This window comes from Mobula hypostoma, chromosome 1 (genome assembly GCF_963921235.1).
Source record: "Mobula hypostoma chromosome 1, sMobHyp1.1, whole genome shotgun sequence".
Taxonomy (NCBI): Eukaryota; Metazoa; Chordata; class Chondrichthyes; order Myliobatiformes; family Myliobatidae; genus Mobula; species Mobula hypostoma.
This window is the reverse complement of record NC_086097.1, coordinates 101,335,669-101,362,129: the sequence shown is the minus strand read 5'-3', so window position 1 is coordinate 101,362,129 and position 26,461 is coordinate 101,335,669. Positions and strand designations below refer to the sequence as shown.

At 53.2% G+C, this 26,461-nt stretch overlaps 1 protein-coding gene across 4 annotated transcripts in view; it reads left to right on the top strand.

Moving 5' to 3' along the window:
* plekhd1 (pleckstrin homology domain containing, family D (with coiled-coil domains) member 1) overlaps positions 1-26,461 on the top strand; it is a 311,066-nt gene that overhangs the window by 131,139 nt on the left and 153,466 nt on the right. For all 4 annotated transcript variants that reach the window (XM_063053877.1, XM_063053869.1, XM_063053854.1 and 1 more), the window contains exon 3: positions 1,976-2,065. In XM_063053877.1, coding sequence (XP_062909947.1) covers positions 2,027-2,065 — 39 coding nt within the window. In that variant the 5' untranslated portion in view covers positions 1,976-2,026. The remainder of the gene's footprint in view (positions 1-1,975; positions 2,066-26,461) is intronic.

Genomic DNA, 26,461 nt, shown 5'->3' with positions numbered 1-26,461 from the left:
GTGATGTCCGTATCACTGACCATGAGGCAGGAGCTGGATTCTCGTGTGATGTCCTAACACTGACCATGAGACAGGAGCTGATTTCAGAGTGATATCCTAACACTGACCATGAGGCAGGAGCTCGATTCCGGGGTGATGTCCCAGCACTGAACACGAAGCAGTAGCTGGATTCTGGGGCGATGTCCCCAACATCAGAGCCAGGAAAAGAGAGCACAGTTACTAAAGAGCTGGTCTGTTACCCTGAGATCAAAGCTACCCACTGCATGGTACCAAACTCTCAGGGCTTGGTCACACAAAATCAAAGGAATAATGTTGAATATCAAAGTACTCAAACCAACTGCCCAAGATGTTAGGGAGATAGAAAAAAAAATCTGCTGCTGCTGGAATCTGAAGCCAACCACAAGTCAGCACAATGCATAGAGAATGAGTTTCTCCCACTCTGATAACCCTCTCTCCTCCTCCGCTCCCCCTCTCCTTCCTGCTTCCTCCACTCAATCTACCTTCTGTATCCCAGCCACCCCACCCTCTTTTTTTATCTTATCAGTGCAACACTTCACTATCTACTTTCCACACTTCACATTTGATTATCTTCTGGGTTGTACCTACATTCTCTGAACACACAAATTCTTTCTCAAAATCAAGTTCATTCTCCTTTTGAGTTTTTTAGTCTCCCACTAAGTCTTTGGTTATAACTTTGCTCCCAACAATAGGTCATTGTAAATTACAGTAATTTACAGGTGGTATGGAGATTGAGTCAATGGCTCTCAGTTTACGTGACATACTCCACACCACTCTGCAACCTTGGCTGAATCTGAGACTAATACGGGCTGTCATGCACAAGTCCCTGGACAATGGGGGCAAAAACGTTCCCAATGTCGCCCTTACCCTGATGGCCAGCTTCGTGTGTGGCTGCATCAGGTTATACCACTATGTGCCCAGGTTCTACCTGTCGCCCTGTCTACGAAGGGTGGGTCTGGCCCCACTCCTGCGCAACGCCCCAGTCAGCTGGTCGTTGCCGCCATACCTGTCCTTCATAGAAAAGTTCTTCCAGGCAACACCTTTGATTACAGGGCCATCAGGCAGTGGTCGGCACGTAATGTCCTGCAGGCACTGCAGGAGAAGAACGTGATGGACACAGTGGAGTGGTTCCCTGAGCAGACCGTCCAGTTCATCTGGCAAAATGCTTCATCGCCAGATCTCACCAACAGGCACCAGGACCTCGCCTGGCTGGCGGTGAGAGGGGTCCTCCCAGTCAGAGCCCTCCTGTACGTCTGGAACGTCTCCTCCACACCCCGCTGCCCACGGGAGGACTGCAGTGAGGAGGAGTCTGTGACCCACCTCTTTACGCACTGTCAGTTCGCAGAGAGGGTGTGGAGGAGGATGGACGGGCTAGTGTCACCTTTCATCCCCAGTAGCTGCACAACAGAGGACTCTCTGATCTACGGGCTGTTCCCAGGGACACACACGGAGACCAACATCCGGTGATGCTGGCAGATCATCATCTCGGTGAAAGACGCTCTTTGGTCGGCCCGAAACTTGATGATCTACCAGCACATGGAGATGTCCGTGGGAGAATGCTGCCGACTGGCACATTCTCGGTTGCAGGAGTTCGTGCTGAGGGACACACTGAAACTCGGTGCAGCCACCACAATGGCCCGGTGGGGAAGGACCATGGTATAGGTTTCTTCACCCGCGGGAGTGGGAGGGTCGGGTGGCGGGGAGTATACCCCTCAATAATGGGGTGGAAAGGTGAAACAACTGAGTGCCACGTGGGTGACTAAAAGTGTGGAAATGTATAGACCGTAATAACATCTGTACAGAATTGAGAGTCATTGAATGGTTTATTGTACATAATTTTAGTTTTGAATAAAGTATATTTTGAAATTTAAAAAAAATTTTGAACTCAGTGTTCTGGGAATCTAGCTGTAGTTGCTGGATTGTAATCATAGTCTCGATCTGTGATCTTGTTTTGCAGGGAGTGATTCCGCTGGGCGGATGTATTGTGGAGGCAAAGGAGGAGCCCAACATGCCCTTTGTGATGAAAATTTCACACGATGACTTCCACGTAAGTCTGGATCTATCGCTGGGAAATTCATTGAGGCATTTAGCAGGAATAGTCTATGGGTCTTTCTCATGGGATGCTAGAGTCAAAATAGAATGAAATCCAAGGTACAGTAGCATAGAGGTTAGCACAACGCTTTACAGTACAGGCAAACCAGGTTCAATTCCTGTCACTGCCTTAAGGAGTTTGTACGTTTTCCTCGTGACCACGTGAGTTTCCTCCCACAGTCCAAAGATGTACCTGTTGGCAGGTTAATTGGTCATTGTAACTTGTCCCGTGATTAGGCTAGGGTTAAATTGGGGGGTTGCTGGGTAGCACAGCTCGAGGGATCAGAAGGGCCAATTCCACACTGTATCTCAGTAAATCAACAAAATAAACTGAAGCAGGGCGCTGTGGGTTTAGAGTGGAAAGGCCGCTTAGGGCTGATACAGAGGTCTGTTTCACCCTGCCACTCTTTCCTGGTACCTATGAATCCCCCTACAAACTCCAACTCTTTCCTTCCCATTCACCTTGCTTCCTGTGACACCTCAGATTTCCCTCAGAACAGTACAGCACTCCAACCCACTGTCTTGTTCCAAACTAATTAGGCTAATGACACAAAATCCCTCTGCCTGCACACGGTCCATTTTCCTTCATTTCCTGCATATTTATGTTCTTGTCTAAGAGCCCCTTAAACATCTCCAGTACCACCCCAGTGGCACATGCCAGGCATCTCTGGAATTAGACATTTCTACCCTGGGAAAAAGACACCGACTCTTTATTCCGTCTATGCCTCTCACAATTGCATGCACTTCTATCAGATTACCACTCCAGAGAAAACAACCCTAGATTGTCTAGCCTCTCATTAGAGTGCACGCTCTCTAATCCAGACAGTTCCCTGCTAAACCTCTTCTGCATCCCCTTCAGAACCTCCACATCCTTCCCAGATTGGGGGAACAGGAACTAAGAACAAGACTCCAGACGCGGCCTGACCATTGTTCTATAGAACTGCAACATAACTTCCTGACTCTTGAAAACTAATAAAAACAAAAATATCATGTGCCTTCTTTACCTGCCTACCAATTAGAGTGTCTGCTTGTTCCCTGGGTTAATCCACATTTTCAATCCGTGCTGACAGACTTCCTCCAATACAATGAGCTCTTAATATATGCACATGTGGCACCTTGTCAAACAACCTTGTAAAATCTAAATACTTCCACTCTGTTAACTCTCCCTGCCCAACATTTCACCACAGGCGTGGGCTCACTCTATTCCTTCCCACACAACCTCTGTCTTCCCCTTCAGAATGAATCTGTTAACTCTCCCTGCCCAACATTTCACCACAGGCGTGGGCTCACTCTATTCCTTCCCACACAACCTCTGTCTTCCCCTTCAGAATGAATCTTTTAGAGTCAGATTCAGAAACAGTAAGTACTCGAACAAATCTACCATTCTTTCAGATTTTACACAACTGGAACTTGACAGTTAAAATCATGGCTGAGTATCCTGAGTGATAATCTGTATTTGATGTATCTCTTCGAGAGAAGTCAAGTGCTCTAGTTGAATTTTATCCTGGCTTTCTCACTCTCACAATTCTAACAAAAACAAACACTGCCTGGTTCATGCATTATCAAATGAATAGAATAGTATGGCACAGAAACAGGCCCTTTGTCCCTAAATGGTCCATGCTGGCCACCTCACCAGTCTAGTTCCATTTGCCCATGTTTGGCCCATATCCTTTAAATGTCAGTAAGATGAAAGAGCTGGTTGTGGACTTCAGGAAGGGTAAGACGAAGGAACACACACCAATCCTCATAGAGGGATCAGAAGTGGAGAGAGTGAGCAGTTTCAAGTTTCTGGGTATCAAGATCTCTGAGGATCTCACCTGGTCCCAACATATCAATGTAATCATAAAGAAGGCAAGACAGCGGCTATACTTCATTAGGAGTTTGAAGGGATTTGGTATGTCAACAAATACACTCAAAAACTTCTATAGATTACCGTGGAGAGCATTCTGACAGGCTGCATCACTGTCTGGTATGGGAGGGCTACTGCACAGTATCGAAAGAAGCTGCAGAGGATTGTAAATTTAATCAGCACCATCTTAGAAACTGGCCTACAAAGTACCCAGGACATCTTCAAGGAGCGGAGTCTCAGAAAGGCAGCAACCATTATTAAGGTCTTCCAGCACCCAGGGCATGCCCTTTTCTCACTGCTACCATCAGGTAGGAGGTACAGAAGCCTGAAGGCACACACTCAGCGATTCAGGAACAGCTTCTTCCTCTCTGCCATCCGATTCCTGAATAGACATTGAACCCTTTGACACTACCTCACTTTTTTTTAATGAACAGTATTTCTGTTTTTTGCATGATTTTTAATCTATTCAATATATGTATAGTGTAATTGATTTACTTATTACGATTTCTATTTTATTTATTTTTTTTTCTCTTCTATATTATGTATTGCATTGAACTGCTGCTGCTAAGTTAACAAATTTCAAGTCACATGATAAACCTGATTCTGATATCCATGCACTTAACCGAAAGTTATTTAAATGTTGCTACTTTACTCGCCTCTACCACTTCCTATAGGACATTTGTGAGGCTTAATTTGGAGTATTGTGTGCAACTGTGATCACCTACCTACAGGAAACTATAAATAAGGCTGAAGGAGTACAGAGAAAATTTACAAGGATGTTGCCGGGTCTGGAGGACCTGAGTTATGAGGATACATTGAATAGGTTAGGACTTTGTTCCTTGGAACGTAGAAAATTGAGGGTAGATTTGATAGAGGTGTACAAAATTATGAGGGGTATCTACTCTCCTGCCTGTAACACCTCTGGCATTTGGGGCAGCATGAAGATCCTCCATCTCTGGTGGTATCCAGGCCTTCCTTCATTGTGTCAGTAGCTTGGTTTTCACTACCGTCAGTCATGCCAGTTCTGGGTGGAGACTCAGGAATACCATCACACACAGGTGTAGAAGGATTTTTCATTGCTGTTTCCATAACAGTTTTGTTTCCATAACAGGGTTGTTAGCCCTGAGCTGAACCCCCAAACTAAGCTGAACCGCTCTTAGTCAGGCCTCTGCCCTTTGACCTGTTTGGTATGGATGGCCCTACCAAGAGCCAGATCATAAAACCCTGACTCCAGCCACCGTAGCTCTCCAGGTCACTGAGGCACACATAGACCTCCAAACCACAACAAGGTTGTGGTCCTCTTGGAGGAATGAGGGGTATAGACAGGGTAAGTGCAAGTTGGCTTTTATCACTGAGCTTGGATTAGACTACAACTAGAGGTCATGGGTTAAGGATGAAAGGTGAAAAGTTCAAGGGGAACATGGGGGAATCTTCTTCACTCAGAGGGTCATGAGAGTGTGAAACGAGCTGCCAGCACATACAAACTCGATTTCAACGTTTTAAGAGAAGTTTGGATAAGTACATGGATGGTAGGGGTTTGGAGGGCTATGGTCTTGGTGCAGGTTGATGGGAGAAGGCAGTTAAAATGGTTTGGCACAGATAGATGGGCTGAAGGGCCTGTTTCTGTGCTGTACTTTTCTATGACTCCCTGACTCTGACAGCTGATTTCATATACACACCACTCTCTGCGTGATAAAATTGCCCTCAGGTCTCTCTTAAATCTTCAACCTCTCATCTTAAATACTTGCTCTCTCGTGTTTGGTTCCCCACCCTGAGGAAACGATGGTGTGAATTCACTCTCCCACTGCCCCTCCCTCACGATTTTATGCACTTCTGTGAGGTGACCCATCAAGTAACATATTCCAAGGAATAAAGACTTCACCTGCCCAACCTCTGGAGGCCCTTGAATCCAAGTAAATCTGTAGTGTCATGCAGTTTATGATTCAGAGGCCATTGGGTATCTTGCTGAGGCAACAGCTTTAGATCAATGTCCTGTGCCCTGTTAATCTCAGTAATCCTTGTCCATCTTGACCTACAGTGTCATTGTGTTCTGTCATCTGTGTGAAAGGATTGGCCTTCACTGCAGAACATCAATAAATTAGAATTGTTGCGGACACAGCAGGTCAAGTTGTGGAATAGGCTGCAGTAATTTGCTGAAGTCTGCTTCAGGATCAGAAGGAAGTGGGTCTCCGTTTAGTTGTCAGACTGCCTTATTTCAGGAGTGACTGAGTGGGGTCAAACATCACAGGAGTTGGCAGGGTGCAGGGTGCTGGGGAGGGGAGAGATTCTGGGAGTGGCTGAGAGAAGGGGTCAGAGACCCCACAAGTGGCTGGGGTGGGGGGGGGGGAGGACAGAGATCTCCGGAATGTTTCAATCACCTTGGGAGTGGTGTTGAGGTTGTGGGTTCAGAGAGTAGCTGGAGCCAGCACCCTGGCACTGTACTCTGATACGCAGGATCCACGTTTCCTGCAATGTCACAACTCAGAACTGATGAATTTTGATGGCCTGTTTAATCTATCTAAAAGCAATTCATTCCGTGGTGCACAGTGCAGTGAACACAACCATTCAGTTAATTACATTGAGTGTTGGTGAGCTGTGGGACGGGCAGGAGCAATGAGTCAATTGATTTAAGTGAAATGCTAAATTAAATTATATTAGAAATCAATATATAAATGGAGCCCATCGAAGTAATGAAACTGAGTGAATAATCTCTTGGCCTTGGCCAGCTCAGTGTGGTTACTGGAAAGTGCCTTTCCTTTCAGCGTTTATCACATCCCCTAATCAGCAAAACTGAAATGAACCCTTTTGCAAATCAGAGAAAGGTTAATTTCCCTGTACAATGCGCTGCAGGAACTTTACAGCGTGACCCTGCGGTTAAAGAAGTTACCCAAACTTACAGTAGACCAGCGGGACAATCGTGATACTGAGTGAATGGACTGTATCCCTCCATCCCCTACCAGTCGATGTTCCTGCCAGTCGATGTGCCAGTCGATGCCCCTGCCAGTCGATATCCTTGCCAGTTGATGTGCCAGTTGATGTCACTGCCAGTCGATATGCCAGTCAAAATGCGTTTCAAACTTGGCTGTTGTATCTGCTTCCACCCCCACCTCCTCTGGCACCATGTTTTAGACACCACACCGCGCCCCCCCCACCCCCGCCGCCGGGCATTACATCCCAGTCACACATCTCCCCTGGAACATCACATCCCAGTCACCCATCTCCCCTGGGGAATCATATCCCAGTCACGCATCTCCCCTGGAATATGACATCCCAGTCACCCATCTCCCCCGGGACATTACATCCCAGTCACCCATCTCCCCTGGGTTATCACATCCCAATCACCCATCTCCCCTGGGATATCACATCCCAGTCAGCCAACTCCCCAGGGACATCACATCCCAGTCACACATCTCCCCCGGGACATCACATCCCAGTCACACACCTCTCCTGGAACATCACATCCCAGTCACACATCTCCCCAGGGACATCACATCCCAGTCACACATCTCCCCCGGGACATCACATCCCAATCACACACCTCTCCTGGAACATCACATCCCAGTCACACATCTCCCCTGGGAAATCGCATCCCAGTCACACATCTCCCCTGGAAAATCACATCCCAGTCAGCCATCTCCCCTGGGACATCACATCCCAGACACACATCTCCCTGAGATATCACATCCCAGTCACCCAACTCCCCTGGGACATCACATCCCGGTCAGAGATCTACCCCGTCACATCGCATCCCAGTCTCCCATCTCCCCTGGGGAATCACATCCCAGTCACCCATCTCCCCTGGGGACATCGCATCCCAGTCACTCTTCTCCCCTGGGACATTGCATCCCAGTCACCCTTCTCCCCTGGGACATCACATCCCAGTCACACATTTTCCCTGGGACATCACATCCCAGTCACACATCTCCGCTGGGACATGACATCCCAGGCACACATTTCCCCCCCGGGGAGTCACATCCCAGTCACATATCAACCCTGGGGAATCACATCCTAGTCACACATCTCCCTGGGGACATCACATCCCAGTCACCCTTCTCCCATGGGACATCACATCCCAGTCACACATCTCCGCTGGGGAATCACATCCCAGTCATCCATCTCCCACAGGACACCACATCCAAGTCACACATCTCCCCTGGGACGTCGCATCCCAGTCACAAATCTCCCCTGGGACATCGCAATCTGTCACATATCTCCCCAGGGAATCAAATCCCAGTCACACATCTCCCCGGGGACATCACATCCAAGTCAGAGATCTCCACAGGGACATCACATCCCAGTCACCCATCTCCCCCGGGACATCACATCAACTCACACATCACCTCCGGGACATCTCATTCCAGTCGCACATTTCCCCTGGGGAATCACATCCTAGTCACACATCTCCCCGGGGACATCACATCCCAGTCACACATCTCCGCAGGGGAATCACATCCCAGTCAAACATCTCCCCGGGACATCACATCCCAGTCACGCATCTCACCTGGGCCGTCACATCTCAGTCACCAATCTTTCCCGGGACATCAGATCCCAGTCAGAGATCTCCCCAGCGACATCACATCCCAGTCTCCCATCTCCCCTGGGGACTCACATGCCAGTCACCCATCTCCCCTGGGACATCACATCCCAGCACACACCACACCTGGAACGTCACATCCCAGTCACCCATTGCCCCTGAGGAATCACATCCCAGTCATCCATCTCCCCCGGGACATCACATCCCAGTCACACATCTCCCCTGGGAATCACATCCCAGTCACTCATCTCCCCTGGGAAATCACATGTCAGTCCCCATCTCCCCTGGGACACTATATTCCAGTCACTCATCTCCCCCAGGACATCACATCCCAGTCACACATCACCTCTGGGACATCATGTCCCAGTCACACATCTCCCCTGGGGAATCACATCCCTGTCATGCATTTCCCCTGGAACATCACATCCCAATCACCCATCTCTCCCCGGCCATCACATCCCAGTCGCACATCTCCCCTGGGGAATCAAATCCCAGTCACACATCTCCCCTGGGACATAACATACCAGTCAGCCATCTCCCCAGGCACATGACATCCCAGTCACCCATCACCTCTGGGACATCACATCCCAGCATACACCACACCTGGAACGTCACATTCGAGTCACCCATCGCCCCTGGGGAATCATATCCCCATCACACTCCTCCCCTGGGAAATCACATCCCAGTCATCCATCTGCCCTGGGACATCACATCCCAGTCACTCATCTCCCCTGGGGAATCACATCCCAGTCTCCCATCTCCCCCGGGACATCATATCTCAGTCACACATCTCCCCTGGCGCATCACATCCCAGTCACCCATCTCCTCCGGGACATCACATCCTAGTCACCCATCTCCGCTGGGACATCACATCCCAGTCACACAGCTCCCCAGGGAAATCACATCTCAGTCACCATCTCCCCTGGAACATCACATCCCAGTCACACATCTCCCCCGGGATATCACATCCCAGTCACACATCACCTCTGGGACATCATGTCCCAGTCAGACATCTCCCCTGGGGAATCACATCCCAGTCATGCATTTCCCCTGGAACATCACATCCCAATCACCCATCTCTCCCCGGCCATCACATCCCAGTCGCACATCTCCCCTGGGGAGTCAAATCCCAGTCACTCATCTCCCCTGGGACATCACATACCAGTCACCCATCTCCCCTGGGGTATCACATCCCACTCACCCATCTCCCCTGGGATAACACATCCCAGTCAAACATCTCCCCTGGGACATCATATCCCAATCACACATCTCCCCTGGGACATCGCATCTCAGTCACCCACCTCCCCCGGGAAATCACATCCCAAATACACATCTCCCTTGGGAATGACATCCCAGTCACACATCTCCCCTGGGGAATCACATCCCCGTCACCCATCTCCCCTGGGGAATCACATCCCCGTCACCCATCTCCCCTGGGACATCACAGCCCAGTCTCACATCTCCCCTGGGACATAACATCCCAGTCAGCCATCTCCCCAGGGACATCACATACCAGTCACCCATCTCCCCTGGGACATCACATCCCAGTCACACACCTCTCCTGGAACATCACATCCCAGTCACACATCTTCCCTGGGTAATCGCATCCCAGTCACACATCTCCCCGGGGACATCACATCCCAGTCACCCTTCTCCCATTGGACATCACATCCCAGTCACACATCTCCGCAGGGGAGTCACATCCCAGTCATCCATCTCCCACAGGACATCACATCCAAGTCACACATCTCCCCTGGGACGGCGCATCCCAGTCACAAATCTCCCCTGGGACATCGCATTCCCTCACATATCTCCCCAGGGAATCAAATCCCAGTCACACATCTCCCCAGGGACATCACATCCAAGTCAGAGATCTCCACAGGGACATCACATCCCAGTCACCCATCTTCCCCGGGACATCACATCCCACTCACACATCACCTTCGGGACATCTCATTCCAGTCACAGATCTCCCCCGGGACATCACATCCCAGTCGCACATTTCCCCTGGGGAATCACATCCTAGTCACACATCTCCCCGGGGACATCACATCCCAGTCACCCTTCTCCCATTGGACATCACATCTCAGTCACACATCTCCGCAGGGGAATCACATCCCAGTCATCCATCTACCCTGGGATATCACATCCCAGTCAAACATCTCCCCGGGACATCACATCCCAGTCACGCATCTCGCCTGGGCCATCACATCTCAGTCACCAATCTCTCCCGGGACATCAGATCCCAGTCAGAGATCTCCCCAGCGACACCACATCCCAGTCGCCCATCTCACCTGGGGACTCACATCCCAGTCACCCATCTCCCCTGGGACATCACATCCCAGCACACACCACACCTGGAACGTCACATCCCAGTCACCCATCACCCCTGTGGAATTACATCCCAGTCATCCATCTCCCCCGGGACATCACATCCCAGTCACACATCTCCCCTGGAAATCACATCCCAGTCACTCATCTCCCCTGGGAAATCACATGTCAGTCCCCATCTCCCCTGGGACACTATATTCCAGTCACTCATCTCCCCCAGGACATCACATCCCAGTCACACATCACCTCCGGGACATCACATCCCAGTCACACATCACCTCCGGGACATCACATACCAGTCACCCATCTCCCCTGGGGTATCACATCCCACTCACCCATCTTCCCTGGGACATCACACCCCAATCACACATCGCCCCTGGGACATCGCATCTCAGTCACCCACCTTCCCCGGGAAATCACATCCCAATTACACATCTCCCCTGGGAATGACATCCCAGTCACATATCTCCCCTGGGCCATCACATCGCAGTCACCCATCTCCCCTGGGGAATCACATCCCCGTCACCCATCTCCACTGGGACATCACATCCCAGTCACACATCTCCCCTGGGACATAACATACCAGTCAGCCATCTCCCCAGGGACATGACATCCCAGTCACCCATCTCCTCTGGGACATCACATACCAGTCACACATCTCCCCTGGGGTATCACAGCCCACTCACCCATCTCCCCTGGGATATCACCTCCCAGTCAAGCATCTCCCCTGGGACATCACATCCCAATCACACATCTCCCCTGGGACATCGCATCTCAGTCACCCACCTCCCCTGGGAAATCACATCCCAATTACACATCTCCCCTGGGAATGACATCCCAGTCACACATCTCCCCTGGGGAATCACATCCCCGTCACCCATCTCCCCTGGGGAATCACATCCCCGTCACCCATCTCCCCTGGGACATCACAGCCCAGTCTCACATCTCCCCTGGGACATAGCATCCCAGTCAGCCATCTCCCCAGTGACATTACATACCAGTCACCCATCTCCCCTGGGACATCACATCCCAGTCACACACCTCTCCTGGAACATCACATCCCAGTCACACATCTCCCCTGGGAAATCGCATCCCAGTCACACATCTCCCCGGGGACATCACATCCCAGTCACCCTTCTCCATTTGAACATCACATCCCAGTCACACATCTCCGCAGGGGAATCACATCCCAGTCATCCATCTCCCACAGGACATCACATCCAAGTCACACATCTCCCCTGGGACGTCGCATCACAGTCACCCACCTTCCCCGGGAAATCACATACCAATTACACATCTCCCCTGGGAATGACATCCCACTCACATATCTACCCTGGGCCATCACATCGCAGTCACCCATCTCCCCTGGGGAATCACATCCCCATCACCCATCTCCCCTGGGACATCACATCCCAGTCACACATCTCCCCTGGGACATAACATACCAGTCAGCCATCTCCCCAGGGACATGACATCGCAGTCACCCATCTCCTCTGGGACATCACATCCCAATCACACATCTCCCCTGGGACATCGCATCTCAGTCACCCACCTCCCCCGGGAAATCACATCCCAATTACACATCTCCCCTGGGAATGACATCCCAGTCACACATCTCCCCTGGGGAATCACATCCCCGTCACCCACCTCCCCCGGGAAATCACATCCCAATTACTCATCTCCCCCAGGACATCACATCCCAGTCATACATCACCTCCGGGACATCACATCCCAGTCACACATCACCTCCCAGTCACACATCACCTCCGGGACATCATGTCCCAGTCAGACATCTCCCCTGGGGAATCGCATCCCAGTCATGCATTTCCCCTGGAACATCACATCCCAATCACCCATCTCTCCCGGGCCATCACATCCCAGTCGCACATCTCCCCTGGGGAATCTAATCCCAGTCACCCATCTCCCCTGGGACATCACATACCAGTCACCCATCTCCCCTGGGGTATCACAACCCACTCACCCATCTCCCATGGGATATGACATCCCAGTCAAACATCTTCCCTGGGACATCACATCCCAATCACACATCGCCCCTGGGACATCGCATCTCAGTCACCCACCTTCCCCGGGAAATCACATCCCAATTACACATCTCCCCTGGGAATGACATCCCAGTCACATATCTCCCCTGGGCCATCACATCGCAGTCACCCATCTCCCCTGGGGAATCACATCCCCGTCACCCATCTCCCCTGGGACATCACATCCCAGTCAAACATCTCCCCTGGGACATCACATCCCAATCACACATCTCCCCTGGGACATCGCATCTCAGTCACCCACCTCCCCCGGGAAATCACATCCCAATTACACATCTCCCCTGGGAATGACATCCCAGTCACACATCTCCCCGGGGAATCACATCCCCGTCACCCACCTCCCCTGGGAAATCACATCCCAATTACTCATCTCCCCCGGGACATCACATCCCAGTCATACATCACCTCCGGGACATCACATCCCAGTCACACATCACCTCCGGGACATCATGTCCCAGTCAGACATCTCCCCTGGGGAATCGCATCCCAGTAATGCATTTCCCCTGGAACATCACATCCCAATCACCCATCTCTCCCGGGCCATCTAATCCCAGTCGCACATCTCCCCTGGGGAATCTAATCCCAGTCATCCATCTCCCCTGGGACATCACATACCAGTCACCCATCTCCCCTGGGGTATCATAACCCACTCACCCATCTCCCATGGGATATCACATCCCAGTCAAACATCTTCCCTGGGACATCACATCCCAATCACACATCGCCCCTGGGACATCGCATCTCAGTCACCCACCTTCCCCGGGAAATCACATCCCAATTACACATCTCCCCTGGGAATGACATCCCAGTCACACATCTCCCCTGGGCCATCACATCGCAGTCACCCATCTCCCCTGGGGAATCACATCCCCGTCACCCATCTCCCCTGGGACATCACATCCCAGTCACACATCTCCCCTGGGGAATCTAATCCCAGTCACCCATCTCCCCTGGGACATCACATACCAGTCACCCATCTCCCCTGGGGTATCACAACCCACTCACCCATCTCCCATGGGATATCACATCCCAGTCAAACATCTTCCCTGGGACATCACATCCCAATCACACATCGCCCCTGGGACATCGCATCTCAGTCACCCACCTTCCCCGGGAAATCACATCCCAATTACACATCTCCCCTGGGAATGACATCCCAGTCACATATCTCCCCTGGGCCATCACATCGCAGTCACCCATCTCCCCTGGGGAATCACATCCCCGTCACCCATCTCCCCTGGGACATCACATCCCAGTCAAACATCTCCCCTGGGACATCACATCCCAATCACACATCTCCCCTGGGACATCGCATCTCAGTCACCCACCTCCCCCGGGAAATCACATCCCAATTACACATCTCCCCTGGGAATGACATCCCAGTCACACATCTCCCCTGGGGAATCACATCCCCGTCACCCACCTCCCCCGGGAAATCACATCCCAATTACTCATCTCCCCCGGGACATCACATCCCAGTCATACATCTCCCCAGGGACATGACATCCCAGTCACCCATCTCCTCTGGGACATCACATCCCAGCATACACCACACCTGGAACGTCACATTCGAGTCACCCATCGCCCCTGGGGAATCACATCCCAGTCTCCCATCTCCCCCGGGACATCATATCTCAGTCACACATCTCCCCTGGTGCATCACATCCCAGTCACCCATCTCCTCCGGGACATCACATCCTATTCACCCATCTCCTCTGGGACATCACATCCCAGTCACACATCTCCCCAGGGGAATCACATCCCAGTCACCCATCTCCTCCGGGACATCACATCCTAGTCACCCATCTCCTCTGGGACATCACATCCCAGTCACACATCTCCCCAGGTAAATCACATCTCAGTCACCATCTCCCCTGGAACATCACATCCCAGTCACCCATCTCCTCCGGGATATCACATCCCAGTCACTCATCTCCCCTGGGGTATCACATCCCACTCACCCATCTCCCCTGGGATATCACATCCCAGTCAAACATCTCCCCTGGGACATCACATCCCAATCACACATCTCCCCTGGGACATCGCATCTCAGTCACCCACCTCCCCCGGGAAATCACATCCCAATTACACATCTCCCCTGGGAATGACATCCCAGTCACACATCTCCCCTGGGGAATCACATCCCCGTCACCCACCTCCCCCGGGAAATCACATCCCAATTACTCATCTCCCCCAGGACATCACATCCCAGTCATACATTACCTCCGGGACATCACATCCCAGTCACACATCACCTCCGGGACATCATGTCCCAGTCAGACATCTCCCCTGGGGAATCGCATCCCAGTCATGCATTTCCCCTGGAACATCACATCCCAATCACCCATCTCTCCCGGGCCATCACATCCTAGTCGCACATCTCCCCTGGGGAATCTAATCCCAGTCACCCATCTCCCCTGGGGTATTACAACCCACTCACCCATCTCCCATGGGATATCACATCCCAGTCAAACATCTTCCCTGGGACATCACATCCCAATCACACATCGCCCCTGGGACATCGCATCTCAGTCACCCACCTTCCCCGGGAAATCACATCCCAATTACACATCTCCCCTGGGAATGACATCCCAGCCACACATCTCCCCTGGGCCATCACATCGCAGTCACCCATCTCCCCTGGGGAATCACATCCCCATCACCCATCTCCCCTGGGACATCACATCCCAGTCACACATCTCCCCTGGGACATAACATACCAGTCAGCCATCTCCCCAGGGACATGACATCCCAGTCACCCATCTCCTCTGGGACATCACATCCCAGCATACACCACACCTGGAACGTCACATTCGAGTCACCCATCGCCCCTGGGGAATCACATCCCCATCACACTCCTCCCCTGGGAAATCACATCCCAGTCATCCATCTGCCACGGGATATCACATTCCAGTCAAACATCTCCCCTGGGACATCACGTCCCAATCACACATCTCCCCTGGGACATCGCATCTCAGTCACCCACCTGCCCCGGGAAATCACATCCCAATTACACATCTCCCCTGGGAATGACATCCCAGTCACACATCTCCCCTGGGGAATCACATCCCAGTCACACATCTCCCCTGGGGTATCACATCCCACTCACCCATCTCCCCTGGGATATCACATTCCAGTCAAACATCTCCCCTGGGACATCACGTCCCAATCACACATCTCCCCTGGGACATCGCATCTCAGTCACCCACCTCCCCTGGGAAATCACATCCCAATTACACATCTCCCCTGGGAATGACATCCCAGTCACACATCTCCCCTGGGGAATCACATCCCCGTCACCCATCTCCCCTGGGGAATCACATCCCCGTCTCCCATCTCCCCCGGGACATCATATCTCAGTCACACATCTCCCCTGGGGAATCACATCCCCGTCACCCATCTCCCCTGGGACATCACAGCCCAGTCTCATATCTCCCCTGGGACATAACATCCCAGTCAGCCATCTCCCCAGGGACATCACATACCAGTCACCCATCTCCCCTGGGACATCACATCCCAGTCACACACCTCTCCTGGAACATCACATCCCAGTCACACATCTCCCCTGGGAAATCGCATCCCAGTCACACACCTCCCCGGGGACATCACATCCCAGTCACCCTTCTCCCATTGGACATCACATCCCAGTCACACATCTCCGCAGGGGAATCACATCCCAGTCATCCATCTCCCACAGGACATCACATCCAAGTCACACATCTCCCCGGGGACATCACATCCCAGTCACCCATCTCCCCTGGGACATCACAGCCCAGTCTCATATCTCCCCTGGGACATAACATCCCAGTCAGCCATCTCCCCAGGGACATCACATACCAGTCACCCATCTCCCCTGGGACATCACATCCCACTCACCCATCTCCCCTGGGACATCGCATCTCAGTCACCCACCTCCCCCGGGAAATCACATCCCAATTACACATCTCCCCTGGGAATGACATCCCAGTCACACATCTCCCCTGGGGAATCACATCCCCGTCACCCATCTCCCCTGGGGAATCACATCCCCGTCTCCCATCTCCCCCAGGACATCATATCTCAGTCACACATCTCCCCTGGCGCATCACATCCCAGTCACCCATCTCCTCCGGGACATCACATCCTAGTCACCCATCTCCTCTGGGACATCACATCCCAGTCACACATCTCCCCAGGGAAATCACATCTCAGTCACCATCTCCCCTGGAACATCACATCCCAGTCACACATCTCCCCCGGGATATCACATCCCAGTCACACATCACCTCTGGGACATCATGTCCCAGTCAGACATCTCGCCTGGGGAATCAGATCCCAGTCATGCATTTCCCCTGGAACATCACATCCCAATCACCCATCTCTCCCCGGCCATCACATCCCAGTCGCACATCTCCCCTGGGACATCGCATCTCAGTCACCCACCTCCCCCGGGAAATCACATCCCAATTACACATCGCCCCTGGGAATGACATCCCAGTCACACATCTCCCCTGGGGAATTACATCCCCGTCACCCATCTCCCCTGGGGAATCACATCCCCGTCACCCATCTCCCCTGGGACATCACAGCCCAGTCTCACATCTCCCCTGGGACATAACATCCCAGTCAGCCATCTCCCCAGGGACATCACATACCAGTCACCCATCTCCCCTGGGACATCACATCCCAGTCACACACCTCTCCTGGAACATCACATCCCAGTCACACATCTCCCCTGGGAAATCGCATCCCAGTCACACACCTCCCCGGGGACATCACATCCCAGTCACCCTTCTCCCATTGGACATCACATCCCAGTCACACATCTCCGCAGGGGAATCACATCCCAGTCATCCATCTCCCACAGGACATCACATCCAAGTCACACATCTCCCCTGGGACGTCGCATCCCAGTCACAAATCTCCCCTGGGACATCGCATTCCGTCACATATCTCCCCAGGGAATCAAATCCCAGTCACACATCTCCCCGGGGACATCACAACCAAGTCAGAGATCTCCACAGGGACATCATATCCCAGTCACCCATCTCCCCCGGGACATCACATCCCACTCACACATCACCTCCGGGACATCTCATTCCAGTCACAGATCTCCCCCGGGACATCACATCCCAGTCGCACATTTCCCCTGGGGAATCACATCCTAGTCACACATCTCCCCGGGGACATCACATCCCTGTCACCCTTCTCCCGTTGGACATCACATCCCAGTCACACATCTCCGCAGGGGAATCACATCCCAGTCATCCATCTCCCACGGGATATCACATCCCAGTCATCCATCTCCCACGGGATATCACATCCCAGTCAAACATCTCCCCGGGACATCACATCCCGGTCACGCATCTCGCCTGGGCCATCACATCTCAGTCACCAATCTCTCCTGGGACATCAGATCCCAGTCAGAGATCTCCCCAGCGACATCACATCCCAGTCGCCCATCTCACCTGGGGTCTCACATCCCAGTCACCCATCTCCCCTGGGACATCACATCCCAGCACACACCACACCTGGAACGTCACATCCCAGTCACCCATCACCCCTGTGGAATTACATCCCAGTCATCCATCTCCCTCGGGACATCACATCCCAGTCACACATCTCCCCAGGGAAATCACATCCCAGTCACTCATCTCCCCTGGGAAATCACATGTCAGTCCCCATCTCCCCTGGGACACTATATTCCAGTCACTCATCTCCCCCAGGACATCACATCCCAGTCACACATCACCTCGGGGACATCACATCCCAGTCACACATCACCTTCGGGACATCACATACCAGTCACCCATCTCCCCTGGGGTATCAGATCCCACTTACCCATCTCCCATGGGATATCACATCCCAGTCAAATATCTTCCCTGGGACATCACATCCCAATCACACATCGCCCCTGGGACATCGCATCTCAGACACCCACCTTCCCCGGGAAATCACATCCCAATTACACATCTCCCCTGGGAATGACATCCCACTCACATATCTCCCCTGGGCCATCACATCGCAGTCACCCATCTCCCCTGGGGAATCACATCCCCGTCACCCATCTCCCCTGGGACATCACATCCCAGTCACACATCTCCCCTGGGACATAACATACCAGTCAGCCATCTCCCCAGGGACATGACATCCCAGTCACCCATCTCCTCTGGGACATCACATCCCAGCATACACCACACCTGGAACGTCACATTCGAGTCACCCATCGCCCCTGGGGAATCACATCCCCATCACACTCCTCCCCTGGGAAATCACATCCCAGTCACTCATCTCCCCTGGGGAATCACATCCCAGTCTCCCATCTCCCCCGGGACATCATATCTCAGTCACACATCTCCCCTGGCGCATCAGATCCCAGTCACCCATCTCCTCCGGGACATCACATCCCAGTCACACATCTCCCCAGGGAAATCACATCTCAGTCACCATCTCCCCTGGAACATCACATCCCAGTCACACATCTCCCCCGGGACATCACATCCCAGTCACACATCACCTCTGGGACATCATATCCCAGTCAGACATCTCCCCTGGGGAATCACATCCCAGTCATGCATTTCCCCTGGAACACCACATCCCAATCACCCATCTCTCCCCGGCCATCACATCCCAATCGCACATCTCCCCTGGCGAATCAAATCCCAGTCACTCATCTCCCCTGGGACATCACATACCAGTCACCCATCTCCCCTGGGGTATCACATCCCACTCACCCATCTCCCCTGGGATATCACATCCCAGTCAAACATCTCCCCTGGGACATCACATCCCAATCACACATCTCCCCTGGGACATCGCATCTCAGTCACCCACCTCTCCCGGGAAATCACATCCCAATTACACATCTCCCCTGGGAATGACATCCCAGTCACACATCTCCCCTGGGGAATTACATCCCCATCACCCATCTCCCCTGGGGAATCACATCCCCGTCACCCATCTCCCCTGGGACATCACAGTCCAGTCTCACATCTCCCCTGGGACATAACATCCCAGTCAGCCATCTCTCCAGGGACATCACATACCAGTCACCCATCTCCCCTGGGACATCACATCCCAGTCACACACCTCCTGGAACATCACATCCCAGTCACACATCTCCCCTGGGAAATCGCATCCCAGTCACACATCTCCCCAGGGACATCACATCCCAGTCACCCTTCTCCCATTGGACATCACATCCCAGTCACACACCTCCTGGAACATCACATCCCAGTCACACATCTCCCCTGGGAAATCGCATCCCAGTCACACATCTCCCCAGGGACATCACATCCCAGTCACCCTTCTCCCATTGGACATCACATCCAAGTCACACATCTCCCCTGGGACGTCGCATCCCAGTCACAAATCTCCCCTGGGACATCGCATTCCGTCACATATCTCCCCAGGGACATCACATCCCAGTCACCCTTCTCCCATTGGACATCACATCCCAGTCACACACCTCCTGGAACATCACATCCCAGTCACACATCTCCCCTGGGAAATCGCATCCCAGTCACACATCTCCCCAGGGACATCACATCCCAGTCACCCTTCTCCCATTGGACATCACATCCAAGTCACACATCTCCCCTGGGACGTCGCATCCCAGTCACAAATCTCCCCTGGGACATCGCATTCCGTCACATATCTCCCCAGGGAATCAAATCCCTGTCACACATCTCCCCGGGGACATCACATCCAAGTCAGAGATCGCCACAGGGACATCACATCCCAGTCACCCATCTCCCCCGGGACATCACATCCCACTCACACATTACCTCCGGGACATCTCATTCCAGTCACAGATCTCCCCCGGGACATCACATCCCAGTCGCACATTTCCCCTGGGGAATCGCATCATAGTCACACATCTCCCCGGGGACATCACATCCCAGTCACCCTTCTCCCATTGGACATCACATCCCAGTCACACATCTCCGCAGGGGAATCACATCCCAGTCATCCATCTACCCCGGGATATCACATCCCAGTCAAACATCTCCCCGGGACATCACATCCCAGTCACGCATCTCGCATGGGCCATCACATCTCAGTCACCAATCTCTCCCGGGACATCAGATCCCAGTCAGAGATCTCCCCAGCGACATCACATCCCAGTCGCCCATCCCACCTGGGGACTCACATCCCAGTCACCCATCTCCCCTGGGACATCACATCCCAGCACACACCACACCTGGAACGTCACATCCCAGTCACCCATCACCCCTGTGGAAATACATCCCAGTCATCCATCTCCCCCAGGACATCACATCCCAGTCACACATCTCCCCTGGAAATCACATCCCAGTCACTCATCTCCCCTGGGAAATCACATGTCAGTCCCCATCTCCCCTGGGACACTATATTCCAGTCACTCATCTCCCCCAGGACATCACATCCCAGTCACACATCACCTCCGGGACATCACATCCCAGTCACACATCACCTTCGGGACATCATGTCCCAGTCAGACATCTCCCCTGGGGAATCACATCCCAGTCATGCATTTCCCCTGGAACATCACATCCCAATCACCCATCTCTCCCGGGCCATCACATCCCAGTCGCACATCTCCCCTGGGGAATCTAATCCCAGTCACCCATCTCCCCTGGGACATCACATACCAGTCACCCATCTCCCCTGGGGTATCACATCCCACTCACCCATCTCGCATGGGATATCACATCCCAGTCAAATATCTTCCCTGGGACATCACATCCCAATCACACATCTCCCCTGGGACATCGCATCTCAGTCACCCACCTTCCCCGGGAAATCACATCCCAATTACACATCTCCCCTGGGAATGACATCCCAATCACACATCTCCCCTGGGCCATCACATCGCAGTCACCCTTCTCCCCTGGGGAATCACATCCCAGTCACGCATCTCCTCTGGAATATGACATTCCAGTCACCCATCACCCCCGGGACATCAGATCCCAATCGCACATCTCCCCTTTGGAATCACATCCCAGTCACACATCTCCCCAGAGAAATCACATCTCAGTCACCATCTCCCCTGGAACATCACATCCCATTCACCCATCTCCCCTGGGGAATCACATCCCAGTCACGCATCTCCTCTGGTATATGACATCCCAGTCACCCATCTCCCCCGGGACATCACATCCCAGTCGCACATCTCCCCAGGGAAATCACATCTCAGTCACCATCTCCCCTGGAACATCACATCCCAGTCACCCATCTCCCCTGGGTAATCACATCCCAGTCACGCATCTCCGTGGGACATCACGTCTCAGTCACACATCGCTCTCGGGGCATCACATCCCAGTCAGAGATCTTCCCAGGGACTTCACATCCCAGTCTCCCATCTCACCTGGGGACTCACATCCCAGTCACCCATCTCCCCTGGGACATCACATCCCAGCACACACCACATCTGGAATGTCACATCCCAGTCACCCATCACCCCTGTGGAATCACATCCCAGTCATCCATCTCCCCCGGGACATCACATCGCAGTCACACATCTCCCCTGGGAATCACATCCCAGTCACTCATCTCCCCTGGGAAATCACATGTCAGTCCCCATCTCCCCTGGGACACTATATTCCAGTCACTCATCTCCCCCAGGACATCACATCCCAGTCACACATCACCTCCGGGACATCACATCGCAGTCATACATCACCTCCGGGACATCATGTCCCAGTCAGACATCTCCCCTGGGGAATCACATCCCAGTCATGCATTTCCCCTGGAACATCACATCCCAATCACCCAGCTCTCCCGGGACATCACATCCCAGTCGCACATCTCCCCTGGGGAATCACATCCCAGTCACCCATCTCCCCTGGGACATCACATACCAGTCACCCATCTCCCCTGGGGTACCACATCCCACTCACCCATCTCGCATGGGATATCACATCCCAGTCAAATATCTTCCCTGGGACATCACATCCCAATCACACATCTCCCCTGGGACATCGAATCTCAGTCACCCACCTTCCCCGGGAAATCACATCCCAATTACACATCTCCCCTGGGAATGACATCCCAATCACACATCTCCCCTGGGCCATCACATCGCAGTCACTCTTCTCCCCTGGGGAATCACATCCCAGTCACCCATCTCCCCTGGGACATCACATACCAGTCACCCATCTCCCCTGGGGTATCACATCCCAGTTACCCATCTCCCCCGGGATATCACATCCCAGTCAAACATCTCCCCTGGGACATCACATCCCAGTCACACATCTCCCCTGGTACATCGCAACTCAGTCACCCACCTTCCCCGGGAAATCACATCCCAATTACATATCTCCCCTGGGAGATCACATCCCAGTCACTCATTTCCCCTGGGACATAACATACCAGTCAGCCATCTCCCCAGGGACATGACATCCCAGTCACCCATCTCCTCTGGGACATCACATCCCAGCATACACCACACCTGGAATGTCACATTCGAGTCACCCATCGCTCCTGGGGACTCACATCCCCATCACACTCCTCCCCTGGGAAATCACATCCCAGTCATCCATCTGCCATGGGACATCACATCCCAGTCACTCATCTCCCCTGGGGAATCACATCCCAGTCTCCCATCTCCCCCGGGACATCACATCCCAGTCACACATCTCCCCTGGGACATCACATCCCAGTCACCCATCTCCTCCGGGACATCACATCCTATTCACCCATCTCCTCTGGGACATCACATCCCAGTCACACATCTCCCCAGGGAAATCACATCTCAGTCACCATCTCCCCTGGAACATCACATCCCAATCACCCATCTGTCCCCGGCCATCACATCCCAGTCGCACATCTCCCCTGGGGAATCAAATCCCAGTCAAACATCTCCCCTGGGACATCACATCCCAATCACACATCTCCCCTGGGACATCGCATCTCAGTCACCCACCTCCCCCGGGAAATCACATCCCAATTACACATCTCCCTTGGGAGTGACATCCCAGTCACACATCTCCCCTGGGCCATCACATTGCAGTCACCCATCTCCCCTGGGGAATCACATCCCCGTCACCCATCTCCCCTCGGACATCACATCCCAGTTACACATCTCCCCTGGGACATAACATACCAGTCAGCCATCTCCTCAGGTACATGACATCCCAGTCACCCATCTCCCCCGGGACATCACATCCTAGTCACCCATCTCCTCTGGGACATCACATCCCAGTCACACATCTCCCCAGGGAAATCACATCTCAGTCACCATCTCCCCTGGAACATCACATCCCAGTCACACATCTCCCCCGGGATATCACATCCCAGTCGCACATCACCCCTGGGGAATCAAATCCCAGTCACTCATCTCCCCTGGGACATCACATACCAGTCACCCATCTCCCCTGGGGTATCACATCCCACTCACCCATCTCCCCTGGGACATCGTATCTCAGTCACCCACCTCCCCCGGGAAATCACATCCCAATTACACATCTCCCCTGGGAATGACATCCCAGTCACACATCTCCCCTGGGCCATCACATCTCAGTCACCCATCTCCCCTGGGGAATCACATCCCCGTCACCCATCTCCCCTGGGACATCACAGCCCAGTCTCACATCTCCCCTGGGACATAACATCCCAGTCAGCCATCTCCACAGGGACATCACATACCAGTCACCCATCTCCCCTGGGACATCACATCCCAGTCACACATCTCCGCTGGGAAATCGCATCCCAGTCACACATCTCCCCTGGAAAATCACATCCCAGTCAGCCATCTCTTTGGGACATCACATCCCAGACACACATCTCCCTGAGATATCACATCCCAGTCACCCATCTCCCCTGGGACATCACATCCCAGTCAGAGATCTACCCAGTCACATCACATCCCAGTCTCCCATCTCCCCTGGGGTATCACATCCCAGTCACCCATCTCCCCTCGGGACATCGCATCCCAGTCACTCTTCTCCCCTGGGACATCACATCCCAGTCACACACCTCTCCCGGGACATCACATCCCACTCACACATCACCTCCGGGACATCACATTCCAGTCACACATCTCCCCTGGAACATCACATCCCAGTCACCCTTCTCCCATTGGACATCACATCCCAGTCACACATCTCCGCAGGGGAATCACATCCCAGTCATCCATCTCCCCCAGGACATCACATCCAAGTCACACATCTCCCCTGGGAGGTCGCATTCCGTCACATATCTCCCCAGGGAATCAAATCCCAGTCACATATCTGCCCGGGGACATCACATCCAAGTCAGAGATCTCCACAGGGATATCACATCCCAGTCACCCATCTCCCCCGGGACATCACATCCCACTCATACATCACCTCCGGGACATCACATTCCAGTCACACATCTCCCCTGGAACATCACATCCCAGTCACCCATCTCCCCCGGGACATCACATCCCAGTCGCACATTTCCCCTGGGGGATCACATCCTAGTCACACCTCTCCCCGGGGACATCACATCCCAGTCACCCTTCTCCCATTGGACATAACATCCCAGTCACACATCTCCGCAGGGGAATCACATCGCAGTCATCCATCTCCCCCAGGACATCACATCCAAGTCACACATCTCCCCTGGGACGTCATATCCCAGTCACAAATCTCCCCTGGGACATCGCATTCCGTCACATATCTCACCAGGGAATCAAATCCCAGTCACACATCTACCCGGGGACATCACATCCAAGTCAGGGATCTCCACAGGGACTTCACATCCCAGTCACCCATCTCCCCCGGGACATCACATCCCACTCACACATCACCTCCGGGACATCTCATTCCAGTCACACATCTCCCCTGCAACATCACATCCCAGTCAGCCATCTCCCCTGGGGAATCACATCCCAGTCACGCATCTGCCCTGGAACATCACATCCCAGTCACACATTTCCCCTGGGGAATCACATCCCAGTAACACATCTCCCCGGGGACATCACATCCCACTCACCATTCTCCCATGGGACATCACATCCCAGTAACACATCTCCGCTGGGGAATTACATCCCAGTTATCCATCTCCCCCGGGATATCAGATCCCAGTCAGAGATCTCCCCAGCGACATCACATCCCAGTCTCCCATCTCACCTGGGGACTCACATTCCAGTCACCCATCTCTCCTGGGACATCGCATCCCAGCACACACCACACCTGGAACGTCACATCCCAGTCACCCATCACCCCTGTGGAATCACATCCCAGTCATCCATCTCCCCTGGGGTATCACATCCCACTCACCCATCTCCCATGGGATATCACATCCCAGTCAAACATCTTCCCTTTGACATCACATCCCAATCACACATCTCCCCTGGGACATCGCATCTCAGTCACCCACCATCCCCGGGAATTCACATCCCAGTCATCCATCTCCCCCGGGACATCACATCCCAGCCACACTTCACCTCCGGGACATCACATTCCAATCACACATCTCCCCTGGAACATCACATCCCAGTCACCCATCTCCCCTGGGGAATCACATCCCAGTCACACATCTCCCCTGGGACATCATATCTCAGTCACACATCTCCCCTGGGGCATCAGATCCCAGTCACCCATCTCCTCTGGGACATCACATCCCAGTCACACATCTCCCCAGGGAAAT